This window comes from Haliaeetus leucocephalus, unplaced genomic scaffold, assembly GCF_000737465.1.
Source record: "Haliaeetus leucocephalus isolate CR32 unplaced genomic scaffold, Haliaeetus_leucocephalus-4.0 Scaffold153, whole genome shotgun sequence".
Lineage (NCBI taxonomy): Eukaryota > Metazoa > Chordata > Aves > Accipitriformes > Accipitridae > Haliaeetus > Haliaeetus leucocephalus.
The window spans coordinates 96,044-115,075 of record NW_010972589.1 but is presented as its reverse complement, the minus strand read 5'-3'; the positions used below and the strand labels follow the sequence as shown (position 1 = coordinate 115,075).

The following is a 19,032-nucleotide window of genomic DNA, read 5'->3' as shown; positions in this document are numbered from 1 at the left end:
TTCTGTATTCAGCCCAGGTTAATTTATCTTCTTTCTCAGTTGCTCTTTAGGCACTTCTCCAAACTAAGCTAGTTTGAAGCTGTTTTATGTGTAATAATCTGAAAAGCTAACTCTTTTCAGTGTGATGAGAATGGAAAGATTTTACTCCGAATAGTTTAAAAAACCCAAAACAAACCACTTTCTCTTCAAGGAAATTTTTCAGATTTTCCTTTCCCTAAAATTTTAGTGGGGAACTGAGGATGTGTGTGTGTGTGTCATGGAGGTGCATTTGTGTGCGTGCGTGTTCAAATGCAAACAGGCAAGGACCTTTGCCTGAGTGTTGTCTTTTAATCGTGAATGAATACGCGATTATTCATGTACAGCTCTATACCTATTATATGGCACTGTAGGATCAGGACTTCTCATAATAATTGACACAGGTACACATCCGGTTTTCACTTTTTTTTTTGTTAGTGAAAGATCATTCCTCTTTCTTTTTTCTTTTTTTTAGCTTGATTCACTATTCTTTTATCTTAATTTCCTGCCTGAATTGATTTCCTGCCTGAATTGATAGAGCACACTAATTACTGCATACAAATCCAATCTCTGTCTCATGAATCAGAACTCTAATGCTTGATTTAAGATTGCCATAATTTATAGTGAGAGAAGTGAGGCAAAGAAATGGTGGGGGTTTTAAAAGATTACCTTAAAATACTTTTTTTCTTAATATGCTAAATTTCTTCAGAGTTGCATAGGACACTGGCTAGAAGTTTAGTAACCTGATGGAAAGGTTTTGTGAGAGCCTTCATGTGTTTGGTGAAGACTGCAGGGCATCGCTGGTGACATAGATTTTCTCCAATGGCTAGTCCAGTCAGCATCAACCAGAGACCATAACATGTCCTGTGCTAGCCTAATAAACAGTAAGCTGAGTTCCATACCAAAACAACAGGGCAACATAACTGAGACTTGGTACCAAACACTTTGAGTCATTTTGACATAGCTCATTTGTCAGCCTGAGACTTCTAGTTCCAAAGATAAAAGTAATTATTTTTTTACTTTTGCATTTTTCTTTAAATATACATGAAAAATATGCTAGGTGGCTGCTAGCTAGAAAATTAAACATTAACCTGAAATGGGAATAAAGCACTAGCATAGGACAGTGTCTTGAGTATTGATATACACAGCAGAAATCTAATCTAATTTGCTGAAGATTAAAAAGAAAATAAATAAATCTGGCTTGTGTCATTCTACCGGGGTACTGTCTCTGTATACTGTTTGTTACATTACTTTGTGTATTTCTTTAGAAATGTGAAGCTCTGTTCATCTTTCCCTTCTGGAAAGGAGAAAGATCTTTTGTCTCCACTTCCTTTTTTCCTTTCAGGTAGCTATGATAGCTGTTCTAAGCTTTGTTTTACCTACCTCCAAATGCTCTTTGTTGTACTTTCCCTAGCTTTGTATGTTCCTGTCTGCTTTTGTTTGTAACTTTTTTTCAGAGTTCTTCATACTGCTGTCCAAGTATTTGAGAGAAGTTGATCTGTGTCTGTTAACTGTTGAATAGGTGCAAGAATAACCTAGAAGTTGTCTGTATTTCTATGGCATGTTTATCTTTTGGAGGCTACATAAACCTCTGAATCAGGAAAAAAAAGAAGTCCTGTAGCTGAAAAACTCATTGACATGTCCAGAGTTAGATACTAAGAGTTAATTTTCTTTTTTCCGTTGTAAGCAGTGTGCATAATCAAAGGCTTGAGGATAGGATAAAGATAAACAGACAACAATGAGCAAACAGGGAAAGAATTAACAAGATATATGGAGGATTTACTTCCATAAGATGTCTTGCTGGCATTAAAGTAATTTTTTTTTTTTAACATAAATAATTAATGATTTCTGCAGTGTATTGATCTGAAGCCAGGGGAATTCAGTTGGCTCTCTGATGGCTTGAGTATATACTCTAACATCAGTATAGCAGCAACAGGTATTAAATCTGTATTGAGATACCAAACATAATTTGTATTGTAGGTCAAATAGTCTGAGTAAAATATATCATGGGCACTTAATAATAAGTGGAAAAAACCATCATGACCTATTAGCAAGGTACTGACATAGAAATAATTCTTGTGTCTTTTTCTTGCTAAACCTATTCTTAATATTATGCCCTAAAAATCTGATGCATTTTTCAAAGGCTGATATGGCTAATTTTGACAAACACTTTGCATTTTTTACATTGTAGAGTATTCTTCTGTGATTTTTTTCTTTCTTTTTGTTTCTGATATTGCTATGTAAGTGTAACTTCAGCCTCTTATTTCAGTGCTCTGTGACCAGTGATATAGATTTTCCAAAACAAGTCATCCCACTGAAGACTCTCAATGCTGTTGCTTCTGTGCCTATAATGTATTCTTGGTCTCCCCTTCAACAGAATTTTATGGTAAGTTTAAAAAAGTGCTCGGAGGAGGAATGTAAGGAGAAAAGGGAAGGGTTAATTTTAGAAATAAGCAGCAAAAATCTGTTGCCAGTTATGCTCCTTATCTTTTTGGTATTCGTAATAAGGCAGTAATAATCAGAAATAGGCTCCCCCAAATAAAATGGGGGGGGGGAAGGTAACTTTGATTGAAAACTAAACCTCTTCCTCAGTGAACCTAAATATCTCTAAAACCTTGCTGTAAAGAGACCCTAAGTTTATTTAATTCAAGTGATGAATTGTCTTGTATGGTATTTAGCAAATGTAGATTTATTTGAAAGCATATAGTTAGTGCAATGAGAAATATTTTCTGAGGGGTATGAATGTCTTTATGTAAGACTATCAACCAATGTATCTGTAGCAGAATAGTAATTCTTATGGAATAGAGAACTTAATCCTGAAATAGTGTCCTCACATAATGGTCATTCTTATATAGCAACTGAGTATAGCCTTATCTTCTGATTAGCTTCACTGTATGCAAAAGCCATAATGTTAGATTTCTGATGTAGGTATTCGGCTTATTTGAAAAGCTTAGCTTATTACAAATCTTTGTTACATCGTTTTGTATATGATCACCTTTGCTGACTGGGTATTACAATAATAATTGTAGCAAAGTGATTTAAATAACCAGCTTTATCAGTAGATGTACAGAGTTCTTCCACACATTTTTCTACTTGCTTTCAATTCACCACTGTTTGGATACTTTGCACTGCTGCAGAATCATGATCAGCAGGAGAGTTTACATTTATTTTCTTAACAATAGAAGGTTCTTCTGTAGTATTGGAAGATACAGCTAAGTATCAAGGTTCATAAATTCTACTGACAAAACATGGGAGTATTAATGCATTTTGTCGATATGCAGACAAAAAGAAAAGTCAGTGGCATTCAGATTAAATTGTGAGGCATGTTTCTGTGCTTGCTGTTTAGACAACTTGAATTTAGAGTCTTTTTGTATCATATTTTCTTATCTCTGGCAAAGCAATGAAGGGGTGGGTTCCCTTGCACATTGCTGTGGAAGAGAAGGAAGGAAGGGAGAATGAACTTATCAAATGCAAGCTTCCCAAAGCTAGGTAGCTTCCTGTGTTTCAGTAGTAGAAGCTTTACAGAAACACCCTGCTAACCTTAACGTTAGGAGCTAGTGTCAGTATCCTGAGCCAGTCACCACTAGCACAAAAAATTGTTGAGGGTTTTGTTTTATTTATCTAGTTAATGGTAAATGTGGTAAAGCAGTGAAGCCAGTTAGTTAACTGTGATAGCTAGACACTTGTAGATTGTGAAAATGGCAATGGAGAAATGGTCAATTGAAAACGCAATTTTAAATTGTTTGATTATAACTGTTGTTACTAGGTAGAGGATGAAACAGTTTTACATAACATTCCGTATATGGGAGATGAAGTGCTTGACCAGGATGGTACCTTTATTGAAGAACTGATCAAGAACTATGATGGGAAAGTGCATGGAGACAGAGGTGAGCCCAAACACTCAGGTATACTAATCACTTCTTCCTATATAAATAATTGTCAGTGTTGCTTGTTAAGGCCTGATGCTTGATTGTTACAGTAGTACCTCTAAAATCCCTACATTGGGTATAATAGACTTCCTTAATTAAATGTATTGCTTTGCATTTTCACAAGGCTGCAAAGTGTTAAAGTGGTAGTACAGAAAAATTAAACACATTGACTTTTTCCCTAGACCATACAGTGATTCATCATAATGCTTAGATACAACTTGGAGAAGTTCTTGGTCTTCAATTTCATGCTCACAGCTTTGGAATATAATAGTGTAATGTCCCTACATGTGTCCTGAAAGTGGGAGGAGAATTATGCAAAACTCTGATAATAACAATACTTGTGAATGTGATTTGATAGAATAACCTCTTCTGGGTTTTGTGTTGTGTTTTGTTTTGTTGTTTTTTTTTTCCCCTCCCTTTAAGGAAATTATTAGCTATTTAAAAACCTCCTTTCTGTAAGTCAGCTTACAGAGCAAAGTTGTATCCTTCTGTTGCTACACTATATATGTGTATTCTTAGGTGTAGTTTACCTCTTATTCTGTGTGGCAAGCTAGACTACATGCCATGTCATCTGTCTCTTAGTTTGCTAAGTCTGAAGTGAAGTAGCAACCTTTCACTTGCTCTATGTGCCCACTCAGAACTGGCTTTTACAAGCCTGAACTTCACAGTTGCAAAGGTTTCTCTGACTACTCTGCTTCCCCCTTCACAGAAACATTACCCACCCCCAAATGGGGAATTGTTTCTTAAAGTTGGTTATATTCCTGTTAATGCTGGGGTGACTGAGAAAGAGAACCACATTTTTGAGTATTGTGTGCCACTCATGAAGGTTAAGCCTGTGATTCAATAATAAATGTTACTCAGTCCTAGACTAGTCTTGTTAATGTCCTCAGGAGAGCTGGTGCCTTTATATTTCATGAGGAACATGAAATGTTACATGGGTTTTTGCCTTTGGATATTTTTACAGATTTACTGATTTCTGACATCCTTGTCAGAGAACTGGTTATGTCAAAATGGTGACATTACTAGTAAATGTCTTCTATTATTGATTTAATTTATTATTAAATGAGTCTAGCTTATTAAATTAGTCTAGTTTTAAAATTAATCTTGTTTCACCATCTTGAGTCCCAGGTTTATGATGGCAATTACTGTTATTATGGGTCCTTCAAAACTATATATTGAAAGTAGAAAGATGATATTTTAGTCTCCCAATAACTAATATTCTTGTCTGACTGTAATTAAATGTAAATGCTGTGGGAATCTGTAATCCAGAGGCATTCCCATATAAGAGTCAGAATTGTAAACTACCTCTGTAATTGCACTTTTGGAAGAGAAATTCATACTAACCTGTGTGTGTATATTAAGAGTTCTGTTTAAAACGTCCAAATGAAGTACCTGCCTGTTTTCATTGTCTACACAGAACAAAACTATTAGTTTCCTTCAAGTTATAGTTTGACATCCAACCCCAGTCCAAGTTCAAAAGGGTGGTGATAAGCTCTATAGTTCCCACACAGCTCATGGTTATTTTTTGAAAAATAACAGCAGTCTCTGTCAACATTAACTACGATTTTCCTCTCTGCCTTATTGTCTATCTGTGCTGCCCTCTCAATTTTACAGCAGAATATAAGCTAATAAGCAGATATATGCAGCATTGTATCCTTCAGTTTTCTCTTGAATTTTTTGTATATAACTGTATTCTTTTTTTATCACCTTGCCAGTGAGTTCTATAGTGGGGAAGTAGATGCTATGGAACTACCAACCAAAAGTCTCTCTGGAGATTCCTAGGTGTCCAATGATAGCTTCATAGATTGACTGCATGCATTTCCAGGCTGGCTTAACCCAACCATGTTGCAATTGGGATTCTGGCATAAAATCTCTTAAATAGTCTAGCTAGTTAGAAATTTTTTTTGTCTTCCAAGAAAGAGAGATTTATTTATGTCTACTGGTATGAAGCACAAGGAGTCAGGAGAAGAAAAATTTCAACAGGTTTCCTTCTCCCCTTCCCAGCTGTCAGTCTAAGAAATAAATACTGAGTATTTTTAACTCTTCTCAGTTCATACATTGGAACTAAGAGGGGAAAAATGCAAAATTGTTTTTCATAAATTACAGCATTTGCCATAATTCAATGTAAGTGTAGGGAGGATTAAAAATATTTTGTATATGCATTGTGCTTTTCTGTTCACTCCCAATTTTGCTGAATTTCAGAATGTGGATTTATCAATGATGAAATATTTGTTGAGCTGGTCAATGCACTTGGTCAATATAGTGATGATGAAGATGATGATGATGGAGATGACAATCCTGATGAAAGAGATGACAAGCAAAAAGATCGGGAAGGTAACAGGATGGGTATGTCTGTCTGCAGACTTTAAAAATTAAAACCCAAACCCCTTTTTCTTTAATCACTCAATAAATTTGTTCAAACCCTTCTACTTGATAGTTCTCAGGTCTAAAGTAGCATCATTTTCTTCATCATTTCCTTTGCCATTTAGTTCAAGAGTTGTATGGAGGATACTACAAAAGGCGCTTTTGCCAATTTTTGTTTATCTGCATACTGAGACAGTCAAATGCACCAAAAATCAGTTTGGTATCTGTCTAATAAATGCTTTGGTACTCCTCAGAAGATGAAATATCATTATTCTAAAGTAGGCAGAGTTCTGAATTGCCATCTCCATCTGCTGGTGAAATAATGGTTTCTCCAAATTTTACTAGTAGAGTTCTCTCAGCAGGAAAGATCACTTAATGCAGTTTGTCTGTAATTTAGAAATAAAAACCTTTGCTCCTTTTTTATTAGGATTTTGAAGTCCCCCTTTCTCTGAACACCTCCTTGAAGTAGCAAACAAGCAGAAATAAAATTTTTTGTTTTCAAAATTTTTTTCTTCTTTGACAGAGAAAGAAAGCCACCCACCTCGGAGATTTCCTTCTGACAAGATATTTGAAGCCATTTCCTCGATGTTTCCAGACAAGGGTACAGCAGAAGAATTGAAAGAGAAGTAAGAAAGTATTTCTTAAGATACATTGCTGTGTTGCTTTATGAAACAAAGATTCCTTGACTTCGTTAAATATTTGTTGATTCAGAATGGTCCCCCTTGCAGCTAGGTTCTGTGGCAGTTGTGTAACTTTTGCAAGTGATACTTGAAGGGAATTGGCTGTTCCTGCTGAGTCAAAAAATAGAGGTGTTTATTAGCCTTCCTTTCAAACTGTTGAAAAGTGACTGCTTGCATGTGTTTAATAATCTTATTTAATAATGTTATTTTTTTTGAGGTGGTAAAATAAAAGCTTCTGTTTAAAAAAAAAGTCTCCTTTTTGGAGTTAGTGAGTAATAGTGAGTAATATATATGAGGACATGATGGTCCAGAAAACAAATGCATTCTTTCCTAGCCAATTTTGTATTTGTATAAATGAGTATGGAATTAATAACTTGTCACGTCACTAACAGATTGACCTTTCTAGCTGGCACATTTTTCTTAATTTTTTTTTTTTAATTTGTCACTGAAAATGCAGTGGTACTGGAATCAAAATTTTTTTAAATTTTTTATTATTATACTAAATAAATAACTTCTATTTCTTTCTTTTAAGATACAAAGAACTCACTGAGCAGCAGCTTCCTGGAGCTCTTCCTCCTGAGTGCACACCAAACATAGATGGACCAAATGCGAAATCTGTTCAGAGGGAGCAAAGTCTACACTCTTTTCACACACTCTTCTGTAGACGCTGTTTTAAATATGATTGCTTCTTGCATCGTAAGTACAATTATAGCCTGCTTGTATATCTCTTACTTTTTTGCAAGTCAGGAAACTTAAAAGTACCATAAGATGCAATACAGAAGGAAGGAAAGAGAAGAAAAAAATAAAAGCAGTAATATTGCTAAAGTTTACGAAAACATCTTGTCCATGTTGTCATCATTTTGCAGTGAAAACTATACCTCAGGAAACTGAATGCACCTCTTTGGGGTAGTTTGTTATCCTTTTTGCATTTAGGAGTTCATATAGAAATTCTGGCTGGGACCAACCTGTAATGTTACTTCTCTTTTTATAGTCTTCAAGAAAACTACATTGTTTTCTACTACTGTTTCTGTGTTACATTTTCTCAGTTTGTGCATGGAGAATGGAATATATTTCTCCATAATAATTCCTGGTTATTCATCAGACTTGCTTCATTTTCCAGCAGGGAGAATGAATATCCATGAACAGTTTTTTTTATTTTTCTTCTCTCAGGTTACTTTCTAGCCACTTTACTTGTACCTGGTGATTTGAAGAATTGTTTCGGACAGTTGAGTTTTAGAAATTGTGATATTCTTTCCACTGAATTGCTTTCATGTTGCCCCATTCTTCTGGGGGAAGGATTTAACAAGAGCGTTAGTAATGATGTTAGTTTCCATTTGCAAAGTGTAAAGAGTAGGAGAGATTCTGAAGTGCTACTTGAGACAATTCTTTCTCTGAGAATGGACTCAAACATAAAGGGGAACCTAAGAGTCAAATATGAAGTGGTTTTGACTTGCGGTTGAATTCTATGATGGCGTCTATTTCAAATTAATTTTCTCTTTTGACTTAACTGTTCATTTGCATGTTCCACTGAGTGTGCACGCATGTTCATTTGGAAATCTTTGTGCTTTGTCAGCAGCTCCTCATGCAGCACACGTGCAATCTGCCTGTATTTGTACTTCACACTGAAGGCTTTACCCAGGGTTGCTGCTTTTTAGTATCCCTTAGTTGCCTTTCAGTTTGAGAAGGAACTGGAGTTGTCAGATGGTGGGGAGGGGAGAAGCTTTTCCTGTTCCTAGTTTCTTCAGTATTTGTGGCTTTTGGAGTTAGGTCTTAGTTTCACTTTCTGCTTGCATTCTGTTGTCAGGCCTTGCTTGAAAATATAAAGAAGCTCTTACTTCTGAATAATATTTAAGAACATTAAGTTTCTGGAGGCATAGCTGCAGCCTTGTCCAGGCAGCTTCAACACAGGCATGTTCTGTGAAGCTGCAGGTTTTGCTTAGAAGTATCTTAGTTGCCTGGATGACTCATTCCAAGAAGTGCTGTGTGCAGCCTTAGTCTGTAGGACAGGGAAGTGAAGCTGTATACTAGCTCTTGGCAAATCCATTTGTCTGGCAGTGGTTTTATGAGTTCTTGACACTCAGCAGTCTAGCAGGGAGACTGAGTGCCAGTCTAGTTTTACTTCTTCAAAAGGATTTTGGTTTTTAAGTCAACAAGAAAGCATTGTCCAGACATAGTAAGAACAAACTTTTTACAGGAGCACCCCAGAAGATTTTTAGGTAATTCTGCAGCAGTGGTTTTAGGCCATTTTTCTCACTAGTTTTATAAACTCGTAGGATTTTTCCAGTGAAGATATAGGCTCCTCTAAAATACACATATATTTGATTACTTAGACAGTTTATATAGATTTGCTTTCCATAGTCATTTTTACAGATTGTTAGAAGTAGAACTGAAAGGATCCACAGACCACATTTCAGCACCTGGGAGTACTCTGGGGAGCCTGGTATTACCAGTCCACAGTTTTGAGGCACCAGCTCTGTGAGACTTCTTTTAGTGCTGTGAAGGACAGATTCATAGTGTTGTTCATTTTGACATGTTCTTAAGTGGCAGATTCAGCCAGTGACAAAGTCCAGAGTCATGTCACTGATCAGCTGAAGGACTTCAGTTCTCACACCAGCAGCATCCTTTAAGCTGAAAATGTTGAGCCCCCTTCCCTTGTGTTCATAACCTTCAGATGGAAGACAAAGTGTTAGCTGTGTATGCTAAAGACTGCCTAAGTTCTTGTTGCTGGTGACTTTTGATAAGTCCCTTAAACAAGTCAGTATTCTTTCCAAAGTGGTGTATGTCCAAGGCTTCATTTTAAACCATGCCTCGTACTTAAAAAGGCCCAAACTTTAAGTCATCTCTTCAGGTTTTCAGGGCCATAGTAGAAAGAAGGAAGAATAACACTTCCACTGTGGAGGCATTCAAGATGTACCTTTGTGTCAAGATGGAGTGTGAAATTACCGGTTATGATAATGCTCCTTATGGCAGCTTATGCAGCACGTGCATTGTCACTGATAAAAATATACTTGATAGTTGCAAAGAGATCTCTTGAAGCTTGATTTACACATTCACTGTGTTAGCCTCCAGACTGGACGCTGAATGTAGTAAACTGATGCTTCAGTCACCATTCCCTGAAGACATACCCAAATCCCACCTCTACAATGACTAGTCACTGCTTTGGATGCATTGCTTCCTTCTGCTTATGTCTATAGTAACACCAAAGAAAGAGGATGGTTTTCTGTCTGTGTGTCTGTCTGCTTGTCTGTCTAGAGCTAGGAATTTATCTGTTAAAAACTGAGAGAGTCAGTTGTATGACCTCTTTGATTTCTGTGAAATTTTAAGACTGTTGGTCAAAATCCACCTGCTTCATTGCTGGGAATAAGTAACTCATCAAAAAAAAAAAGACTACTTTGGTTATTGAAAGGCTGCACTAGCAATTTTGAGTGTCTGCAACAATTTACCAATTTAGCGTTTTTAAAAAGTTGCTAACATTTCTACTAGACTCTAATCAGTTGCCCCTATGTTCTACTTCATGCAGTTGCCAAGCACTACAGGATGATGTCCTGGCTTCTGCAGATGACATTTTTGATGAATTACTTTGGTAATGTGGTGGGCTACAGTGATCAGATTTGTACTTTGAAAGGCACAAATCTCTAGAGAAGGCATAGAGAATTAAAAAAATACAGGAATCCTATTAGGACTGGTTTTGATTTTTTTGTAATCCCCCCTCTTTGATTCCTCTTTTTTTTTTTTTTTTTTTTTTTTTTTTAGGATTAGCCTTATTTTATGTAGTTTCAATCTTTGTTCTAGAACATTTGATTTAAATATTGGAAAAGTTATCATTAGATTTTTAACGTGTCAAGTCCCCTTGACGACCTGGCAATCCCTTTATGTGCAGGTGATGACATTACTGAAAAAACTTGTGTACCGACTTCATTTGCTGACAGCAAGGAATTATGCCTAAATGTCTGGACTAACAAAGAATTTAGAAGAAGGAAAAATATCAGGTAGGGAGAATTTCCCAAATAGCTTGACTGTGAAGCAAATGTACATTTCAGGCTAAACTGTTGCCTGTGTACTTTCACATTATGAAAAATATGAGAATTGAGCCCATTGGGGATGAGACAGGTAATAAATCTCAAAGACAGAAAACATGCTCAGTGAAAGAGTTTTAGAATGACTTTCTTAAGGAAATTATTGAAGAAATACAGAGCTTAGTTATTTAGGAAATTCTGCAAAGTCTTCTTTGATTTTTTTAAAAAGAATTCCTACTGATATTTGCAAGATTCATAATACAGCTATACAAACAGTTTTATTCTTGTTCTGGGTCCTTTCTTTGTAACAAGCCTCCCAAAAAATAACTTGCAACAGTGGTGGTAGATTCTGACTATAGTTGTCAGTACTATACTATGTTGGGTGTTTTTGAAATAGTGGAATACAAGATATGATTCTAATATTAAAGTATCAGTATTTTGTATTTTTGAGGTATCACTGGTTTAAAAAGTCAAAAGTTGATTTGTTTCACTGCATTACGAACTAAACATTTCTTCATTGTCTAAAGGAAAACAATTTTAAAAAATAAACACTCATTGTAGGACCTCTACAAATGAACTTGAGAGAAACGTTTGCATCTGCAAGTGACATAAAAAGAATAGTTTTGGTTTCTGTACGTTGCAGCAGTCTGATATGGATCATGGCTTGCAAATGTTTTACTGTTCTTTTGCATTGTTGCAAAATTATTTTTCTTGTGGTATGAAAAGAGGGTAAAACAGTTATGTGAAAAAAACCCTGAATGAATGGAATGGTATACTGTGCAAATTTAAAGATGCAGTGTTTTTCTGGGTTTTTCCCCTCTACTTTTGGGTGGGGGGGGCTCCCAATCATCTCATTGTTTTTTAAAAGCTAGAAAAAGGGTGGAATAACTTGGCATTAAATTGCAAGGTTTCTTTGTTATTTAACATATTTTACCTACAGAATGTATAAACACTTCGAGGATACGTGAAACATATGAGAAGTTACATACCACAGAAAAGCATTTAACTGGAATATGGGGGAAGAAAGAGTGCTAATAGCAACAATATGCATAAATTACATGCCTATAATTGCTTGTAAATAATTTTTACATACCTATATGCCCATATGTGGAAAATTGAAGCTTTTTTTGTGTTTCCAGGTTTATAAAATGTAATATATTTCTCTGGAGAAAGTGATGCAATATTTAACTAGTGATACTTTTATATTGTTTATACCTTTTTAAGAAAGCCTTGGAAGAACATATTGCTTCCCTGAGGTTCCCATGTGCTGCTGTCATTGATACAGACATAACATTATAGAATTTATGATTTGATTTCCAGCACACCTTCCCTTATGGGAGGGGAGCATGAAGTGATTGGTTCCAAGACGGAGTGGTTTCATCAGAGAAGCTCTCTTAAGAAGTGCTCACCACCACTGGTCACCCTCCCCACTGGTGCCAAAACAAGTGCTTGTGGAGCTACGCTGCAAACCAGATCACTGAAATGAGATTTGCTTTTAAAAACGTTGTCTGTGAAGACATATGTGAGCTCTGCCCACATTCTTTAAAAGGGAAGGAACTGCATTTAAAAAGTTCAGTCTTGAGAGTATAGTGGACTATTATAAAGAGAAGCCTTGTACACAGTCTAGAAACGAGTAGGAAAGCCTATGGTGGTGGCTTATTGAAGGAGAAGGATGTGTGTGGTGTTGGTACGGAACAGCCCTTATGGATTAATATGGGTAAGAGGGGAGCGAGGGATTTTTTCTTTCAGTTTGAACATTAGCACTTTTTATTCACTGAGCATTCAAAATCTTACAGTTAAGTTACAGTTGTCTAACTGCAACTGTGGTAAAACAGCAGAATAAATGCTTTTACAGTGCTTGGGAATCATGCATTTTCAGATGGGCGTCTTTTGTAGGCCTTCATGGAGCTTTAGAAAACAGTCAGCTAGCTAGCACGGAGTAGTGGGGTTTTTTGTATGTGTGGTTTTTTTTGTGTGGTTTTTTTTTTTTTTTTTTAAATTGAGTGCATTCTCCATTTTTGTTCCTTGCAGTTGTGTATGCCACTGCTAGCACATTTAGGGGGAAAGAATTTATTGATATCTATCTATCTATATAAATATTAAAACCAAAAAATTTGTTCCTTGAGCATGGAGGGATTTAAAAAAAAAAAAAAGAGAATTGCATAAAACTAAGGATGGTATTTCTAAAAGCTACTAATATAATTTGAAAACATGAGTATATGAGTTCTGGTGAGAGTCTAGCTGCAGTTTTTCCAGGCTTCAGTTAAGTAAGGGATACAGAAGAGCTCTCAATACCTCCAGCAAAACTGGGAAAGTCAGTCTCTCGAAAACATCCTGCTGGGAGGCAGAGATTGCATGGGGGAAAGCTGGTAGAGATGAGCTCTGGCAAAGGGAATGGGTAGGAAACTCTGCCATCCTGTTATAAAGGTGCTCATATTGCATCTGTAACATACCCAGTTTGGCTCCATGCTGGTCACTGTTCTGCAACTTATACAGAGCTGTACAGAGTCCATCAGATACATGAGCAGACACTTCTCTGCAAGTTGCAGACTTAACTGTGGTTGTTCTGATCCACAGTGACTGTGTGATGCTAACTTATTTTTACCCTGCAGCTGGGATATAGGAACAACACTTACCACCTGTCAGCTTAGTTGGAGTGCTGATAAACTAATAGAGCAAAAATGCTTAGGTGTCCTTCTTGCTAACAAAAATGAAAAGTGGGTCCACTACCGTTCCAAAGTGTGTGGGGTTGCATTTTCTGACAAGATAGAAATTGTACACCTGAATCTTACAGATTGAGAGATGATCATGCATTAATAGGAGAAGCCCTGAATAATTCTGTTTAACATGGTAACAGAAGTAAAGTCTGTTCTGTTTGTTGGGAACGGAGATAGAGGAGGTCTTCCTTGATGCATGAAACAAATGTGATGATTGTCTTCACTGATGTAAATGGGCATATGCGAAACTTACCTGGTGCTGTCTCTGTGTATTTAAGTGGTAAGTCAAATGTCACTAGATGGGGTTTATTCTGTGGGTTTTTTTTCCATTTGTTATCATTTTATTCTGGTTTTAGTAAAGTCTTGGTAAACCTTGTGCTTTGGATACTGTTTGAGGTTAGCTATTTAATGTATTTTTTTTTTATATTAAAACTTACAAATGTGATGTTTTGATTCAACAGCATTCCATGCAACTCCTAATACTTATAAACGAAAGAATACAGAAACAGCATTAGATAATAAGCCTTGTGGACCGCACTGTTACCAACATCTGGTAAGATAATTTCATTTGTTAAATTCACTAAGTGCTAGTGCTAGCTGCAGTATAGCAAGTTACACTTAGTGTAAGGTCATGTTGGATATAAGATAGCGCATATACTTGCGGGCCACCTGCAGTCAAGTATGCTTCCTTCAGTTTGTGCAAAAGAAAAGAGTTAAGCTCTGTTAGATGTAGCCTGAGATATTTGTAGGGAAGAAAGGTTATTGCCTCCTAATAATATGTTGCTGCTATTGTCCAATCTAGTCAAAGAACTGGGTCTTACAGACTTAGCTCTGTTGTAAGTTATATCACAACTAAAAATTATAAAGGTTTTTTAGTTTGTTGAAGTTGGATTTCATCCAGTATTTGTGCTCTTAAGAAATAACAGGATGGAAATTAAAGGGGTGAAATTCTTAGTAATATAATTTCAAATCTCTCTTATACTTCCCCTAAATTTTTTAGTGTGAGAAACTGTGTAATTTTCCAGGCTAAAAACTTGCTACGCATTGTCATACCCCTTTCCACTAGAAAACAAATTACCAGTGATTGCATTTTAAAAAATGCAGAATGCATATTGTTTAAGTGCCATGTGCAAGAAGAGTTCTTGTATTTGAAGGGTGTTCTCTGTGGGAAATTCTCATTTTTTCTGTCATCTGGGAAAATAGAAATTTACTACTGAATTATTTTTCACTTGGCAGCCGGAATGAAAGTGGAACTGAAATACTGACATAAGTACTTTGTAAATGTAGATTTTTTTTTTTTATGATAGTAGCAGAAGTATTTATGTTCATAGTTAGAGTACATTTAACTGGTATTTGTGTGTACATGATTAAGTTGTAGAATAATGCAAAGTAATACAGTATGCAAGTAGAACGTATTCTCCCCCAATCCCTGACCACAGGTGACAACACTTCTTAATTCTTTTACTGAAAATTTTAATGTTTTGTGTTTAGGAAGGTGCAAAGGAGTTTGCAGCTGCCTTGACTGCTGAGCGTATAAAGACACCACCAAAGCGCCCAGGTGGCCGCCGAAGGGGAAGACTTCCAAACAACACCAGCAGACCCAGCACGCCGACAATAAATGTATTGGAATCAAAAGACACAGATAGTGATAGAGAAGCTGGAACTGAAACTGGAGGAGAAAACAATGATAAAGAAGAAGAAGAAAAGAAAGATGAAACATCCAGTTCCTCTGGTAAGGCTAGTCAATGCTTCTTTATTCAATTAGCTGCAGTGCTTGAGAGGATAAACAAAAAACAATAAAACAAAAAAACCAAGTTGAGCCACGCGATCCTAGAAACCATGTATTTGGAATGTATGGAAGTGAGTGAAAAGACAGGGTAATAATATGAGTTTAATCAAATAGAGCACTGTAAGGAAATTTCCAGATTGTCTTGATTTATGTATAGAGGTGAGATTGTGTAATTTCAATAGCTACTGTTACCTAATTTTTACCTTCTTTAATAGGTATGTGAAAAGTGCTCTTTTGTTGTGGCACTTAGACAACAGAAACCTGGGATATTTAAAACTATTATTATTAAATATTATTTTAAACTATTATTATTATTAACTATTTTTAACATTAATAATTTGACATTTTTAAGGGCTGTGTAAAGTTTTTGAAACATAGCCTTACATTGACCTATACTTTCCATTATTTATTACAGAAGCAAATTCTAGGTGTCAGACACCAATAAAGATGAAGCCAAATATTGAGCCTCCAGAGAATGTGGAATGGAGTGGTGCAGAAGCCTCAATGTTTAGAGTTCTTATTGGTACCTACTATGACAACTTCTGTGCAATTGCCAGACTGATTGGGACCAAAACGTGCAGGCAGGTAAGAAGGGAAGCTACTTACTAAAGATGATAGCATTTTACTTTTAAAACTGAAGTATAGAAATACTAGTATTGATTACTAAAAGAGAAAATGAATTAATTTTCTTGGTTTTTCCCAAGAATGCTATGATCCAGAATTCATGCCACAAATATATAGACATTAGTTTTAAAACTGTTTTTAAATTAAATTTACAGGAGGTTTAAATTAGACTATCTGTTCTTAAATAACAAAAATAATCAACTTTAAATGTATTGAAAAGAGACTATGACTGGATATAATCTGTAAGTTGTTGGAGGAAATCATACTAACTTAGAAAATGAGCAACTTTCTACTAGTGAGAGATTTATCGTGGATGTATTATGGTATCTCTTGTTAGGTGTATGAGTTTAGAGTAAAGGAATCTAGTATTATTGCTCCAGTCCCTGCTGAAGATGTTGATACTCCTCCCAGAAAGAAGAAAAGGAAACACAGGTAAATCTGTTACTAAATAACCTTAGCATAACAATGAATCAGAGATACAGGGGATCAGAACAGAAAGTATTTTGGAGGAAAAGTCGTGCAACTCTTCTCCTTTTGCTTCCAAAACCAAAATTTGGAGCAATAAAACAAAATGGCGTTTTGGTTTCAGACAAAAGTATTACCGCATTGACAAGTATAACCTTCCACTTCCCTTCTTTTTAATCTCTTTAACAGCCAGATTTTTGTTAGCAGATTATTGTAGGTGTACTGCTGCAAGTAGTCAAACTAAGTTTAGATTAGAAATATTATACGCAGCTTCTTACAACATTCAAGATATTGTGGTATAATATTGTTTGCAGCAATAAATACTAAATTTACAAGCATTATAATGGGATTCAATAATGATTATATAGTATTTTGTAAATTAAAACTTAACTTTTTTTATGGTGAAGTGAATTTCATTAAGATTCAGATGATCAGTAAGCAAAAATATTGTAGCAAACTAGTAGGATTGCCTTTTTTTAGTTTGAGACACTATTCTGTTGTAGCACCCCAGTTTCATTATGAACTAGAACTTCAACTAAAGAACCAGGTTAACAAGTTATTATTTGAAGTGAAGCTGCAATGAAGAACAAAATCAAGCTTTTTGCTGGAGCCACAAAGACCAGCTGAAGCAATTACTGTTGGAATTTTAAATGTGGTGGCTAATGTCTGTCAGTGAAATGCATTTTTCTTTGAGAATCCCAAAGTTTGAAAAGTGCGACTCTGCGTTGATTTTTTTTATTCCCAGGGATGAGAACATAGGAGATAAAAAGCTGCCTGAAAATTAGCAAGAACATTTCTTTCTGCAAGCAATAAGTACACTTTTTTCCATAAAGTTTCCTTTTTCTCCCTTTAACTTTCCTTATTTTCCCCCAAGTTTGTTCTTCCAGTTCTTCTCCCATCAATTCTTCTTGCTTCTGTCTTAGCTTGTCTAAGTATATTTATTATTTCCAGGCTTAGTGAAATTCCTGATACTGGCTCAAAGATACTGTTGACGTGGAGTAGAATGTTTCTGCTTTGTAGCATAGAGGCAGCCGATGTCAGCTAGGAAAAGATTCAGTGAGCATCTGGAAGAGATTCTGTTCTCAGCAAAAACTATTGATTTAATGCTCTTGGCACAGTTTTCAAGTTTTTGGGCATTTGGTGGGGTGGCTATTTAAATCTGGAGTTATTAGCCATAGTGCAAGTTTGGAATATTGTAGTTGGGAATTAGCTTGCTTTCAGATTCATGCAAATTGCTATAAAAATGGTGCCACTACATCTGTTTGAAAAAAGCAACTAAAAGGCTCAAATGTATTTTGAAGCTGAAATGGATTATATGGTTACCAGGTTGACATTATTGTTTTGGAGGAGTTTTGAGAGGTTTTTTTTTGTTTGTTTGTTTTTTTCTGAACAAATAAAAGCACATACCATTATGTGGGGTTTCTTGATGTTATTTTGTTCTTATTAGTTGCCAGTATAAAAACTTTTATGCTAGCAATTTAGTTTTGAAATGCCTTTTAATTCTTTTAACTCTGATTGAAGGAAGTAGAAAATTTTTTTATTTAATTTCACAGAATACGTGGTAATCAAGCTGTCTCCATTATTCTATGTGCAGTAGCCTTTTAAAAAAAGGAAAACCTTTTAGCCTGCCTACCTACTACTGTAATCTGAGCACTATCTGAAGATGTCATGCAACTAGCAATTGGGAAAACCATCTGGAAGTCTTTCTCTGTTTCTTACATTTCTTTGAGTTGAGTTTACTCACTCCTAGAGTAAATCTAGTCCTAGAGCCAGGAAGGCCCTTCTGTCCTGTTTGCACTTTTCCATTGCAAGGCACTTACATGTGGAAAACCTGGAGACCAGTATGTGTGGTAGACTGCCTTTGAAGAAAAGCAGCAGCAGATTTTCTTGCAAGACTTCGCCTATTTCCCATGCAATCTTGGTGCCTGTATAGGGATACTGACCATCTAGCTGGCAAGACTATACCCCTCTTGGATAGTAAAAGATATTCTCTCCCTCCTTCCAATGCCTTTTTTGTTAGATAGCCATAATAAGGCTGATCAATGAGAAGAGAAGACTTTTTCAGAGAGCCAGTAAGTGTTAGAGCCTGTCCTATGTATCAGAGATTAATCTGGTGGTTTGTGAAAGCTCTGCTTTGCTGGAGGAGTAAGTACTTTGCACAGAAGCCAATAGAAAAATCTGAACCAGAAAAGAATTCAGAAAAGCATGAGCATATGCTGGAGGGAGAGTACTTCAGTACTGTTTATTGTCTTGCGTGTATTTTTTTTCTATTGCTGGGAGCAAAATTGTATTTGCTTTAACTAATCAGCACTCCTTCCTCTGGATTGGTAAGGATCTGTTATTGATTGTAGGGCCATGTAATGCTGCTTCTTGATTATTTTTGTTATCTTCCCCTCCCTCAGCCCCTATTCAGATGCAAGTTTACTTAGTAAA

The 19,032-nt window shown here is 35.9% G+C and overlaps 1 protein-coding gene across 5 annotated transcripts in view; it reads left to right on the top strand.

The window, feature by feature from the left end:
• The window catches only part of EZH2 (enhancer of zeste 2 polycomb repressive complex 2 subunit), a 34,071-nt gene that overhangs the window by 6,166 nt on the left and 8,873 nt on the right, over nt 1–19,032 (top strand). For 2 of the 5 annotated variants that reach the window (XM_010562020.1, XM_010562018.1), the window contains exons 4-12: nt 2,285–2,401; nt 3,782–3,902; nt 6,147–6,290; nt 6,832–6,934; nt 7,521–7,684; nt 14,183–14,274; nt 15,213–15,453; nt 15,926–16,095; nt 16,472–16,566. In XM_010562020.1, the coding sequence (XP_010560322.1) occupies nt 2,285–2,401; nt 3,782–3,902; nt 6,147–6,290; nt 6,832–6,934; nt 7,521–7,684; nt 14,183–14,274; nt 15,213–15,453; nt 15,926–16,095; nt 16,472–16,566 (1,247 nt within the window). Of the gene's footprint in view, nt 1–2,284; nt 2,402–3,781; nt 3,921–6,146; nt 6,291–6,831; nt 6,935–7,520; nt 7,685–14,182; nt 14,275–15,212; nt 15,454–15,925; nt 16,096–16,471; nt 16,567–19,032 lie in introns of all 5 variants that reach the window. The other 3 variants (XM_010562019.1, XM_010562016.1, XM_010562017.1) reach the window with 2 other exon arrangements.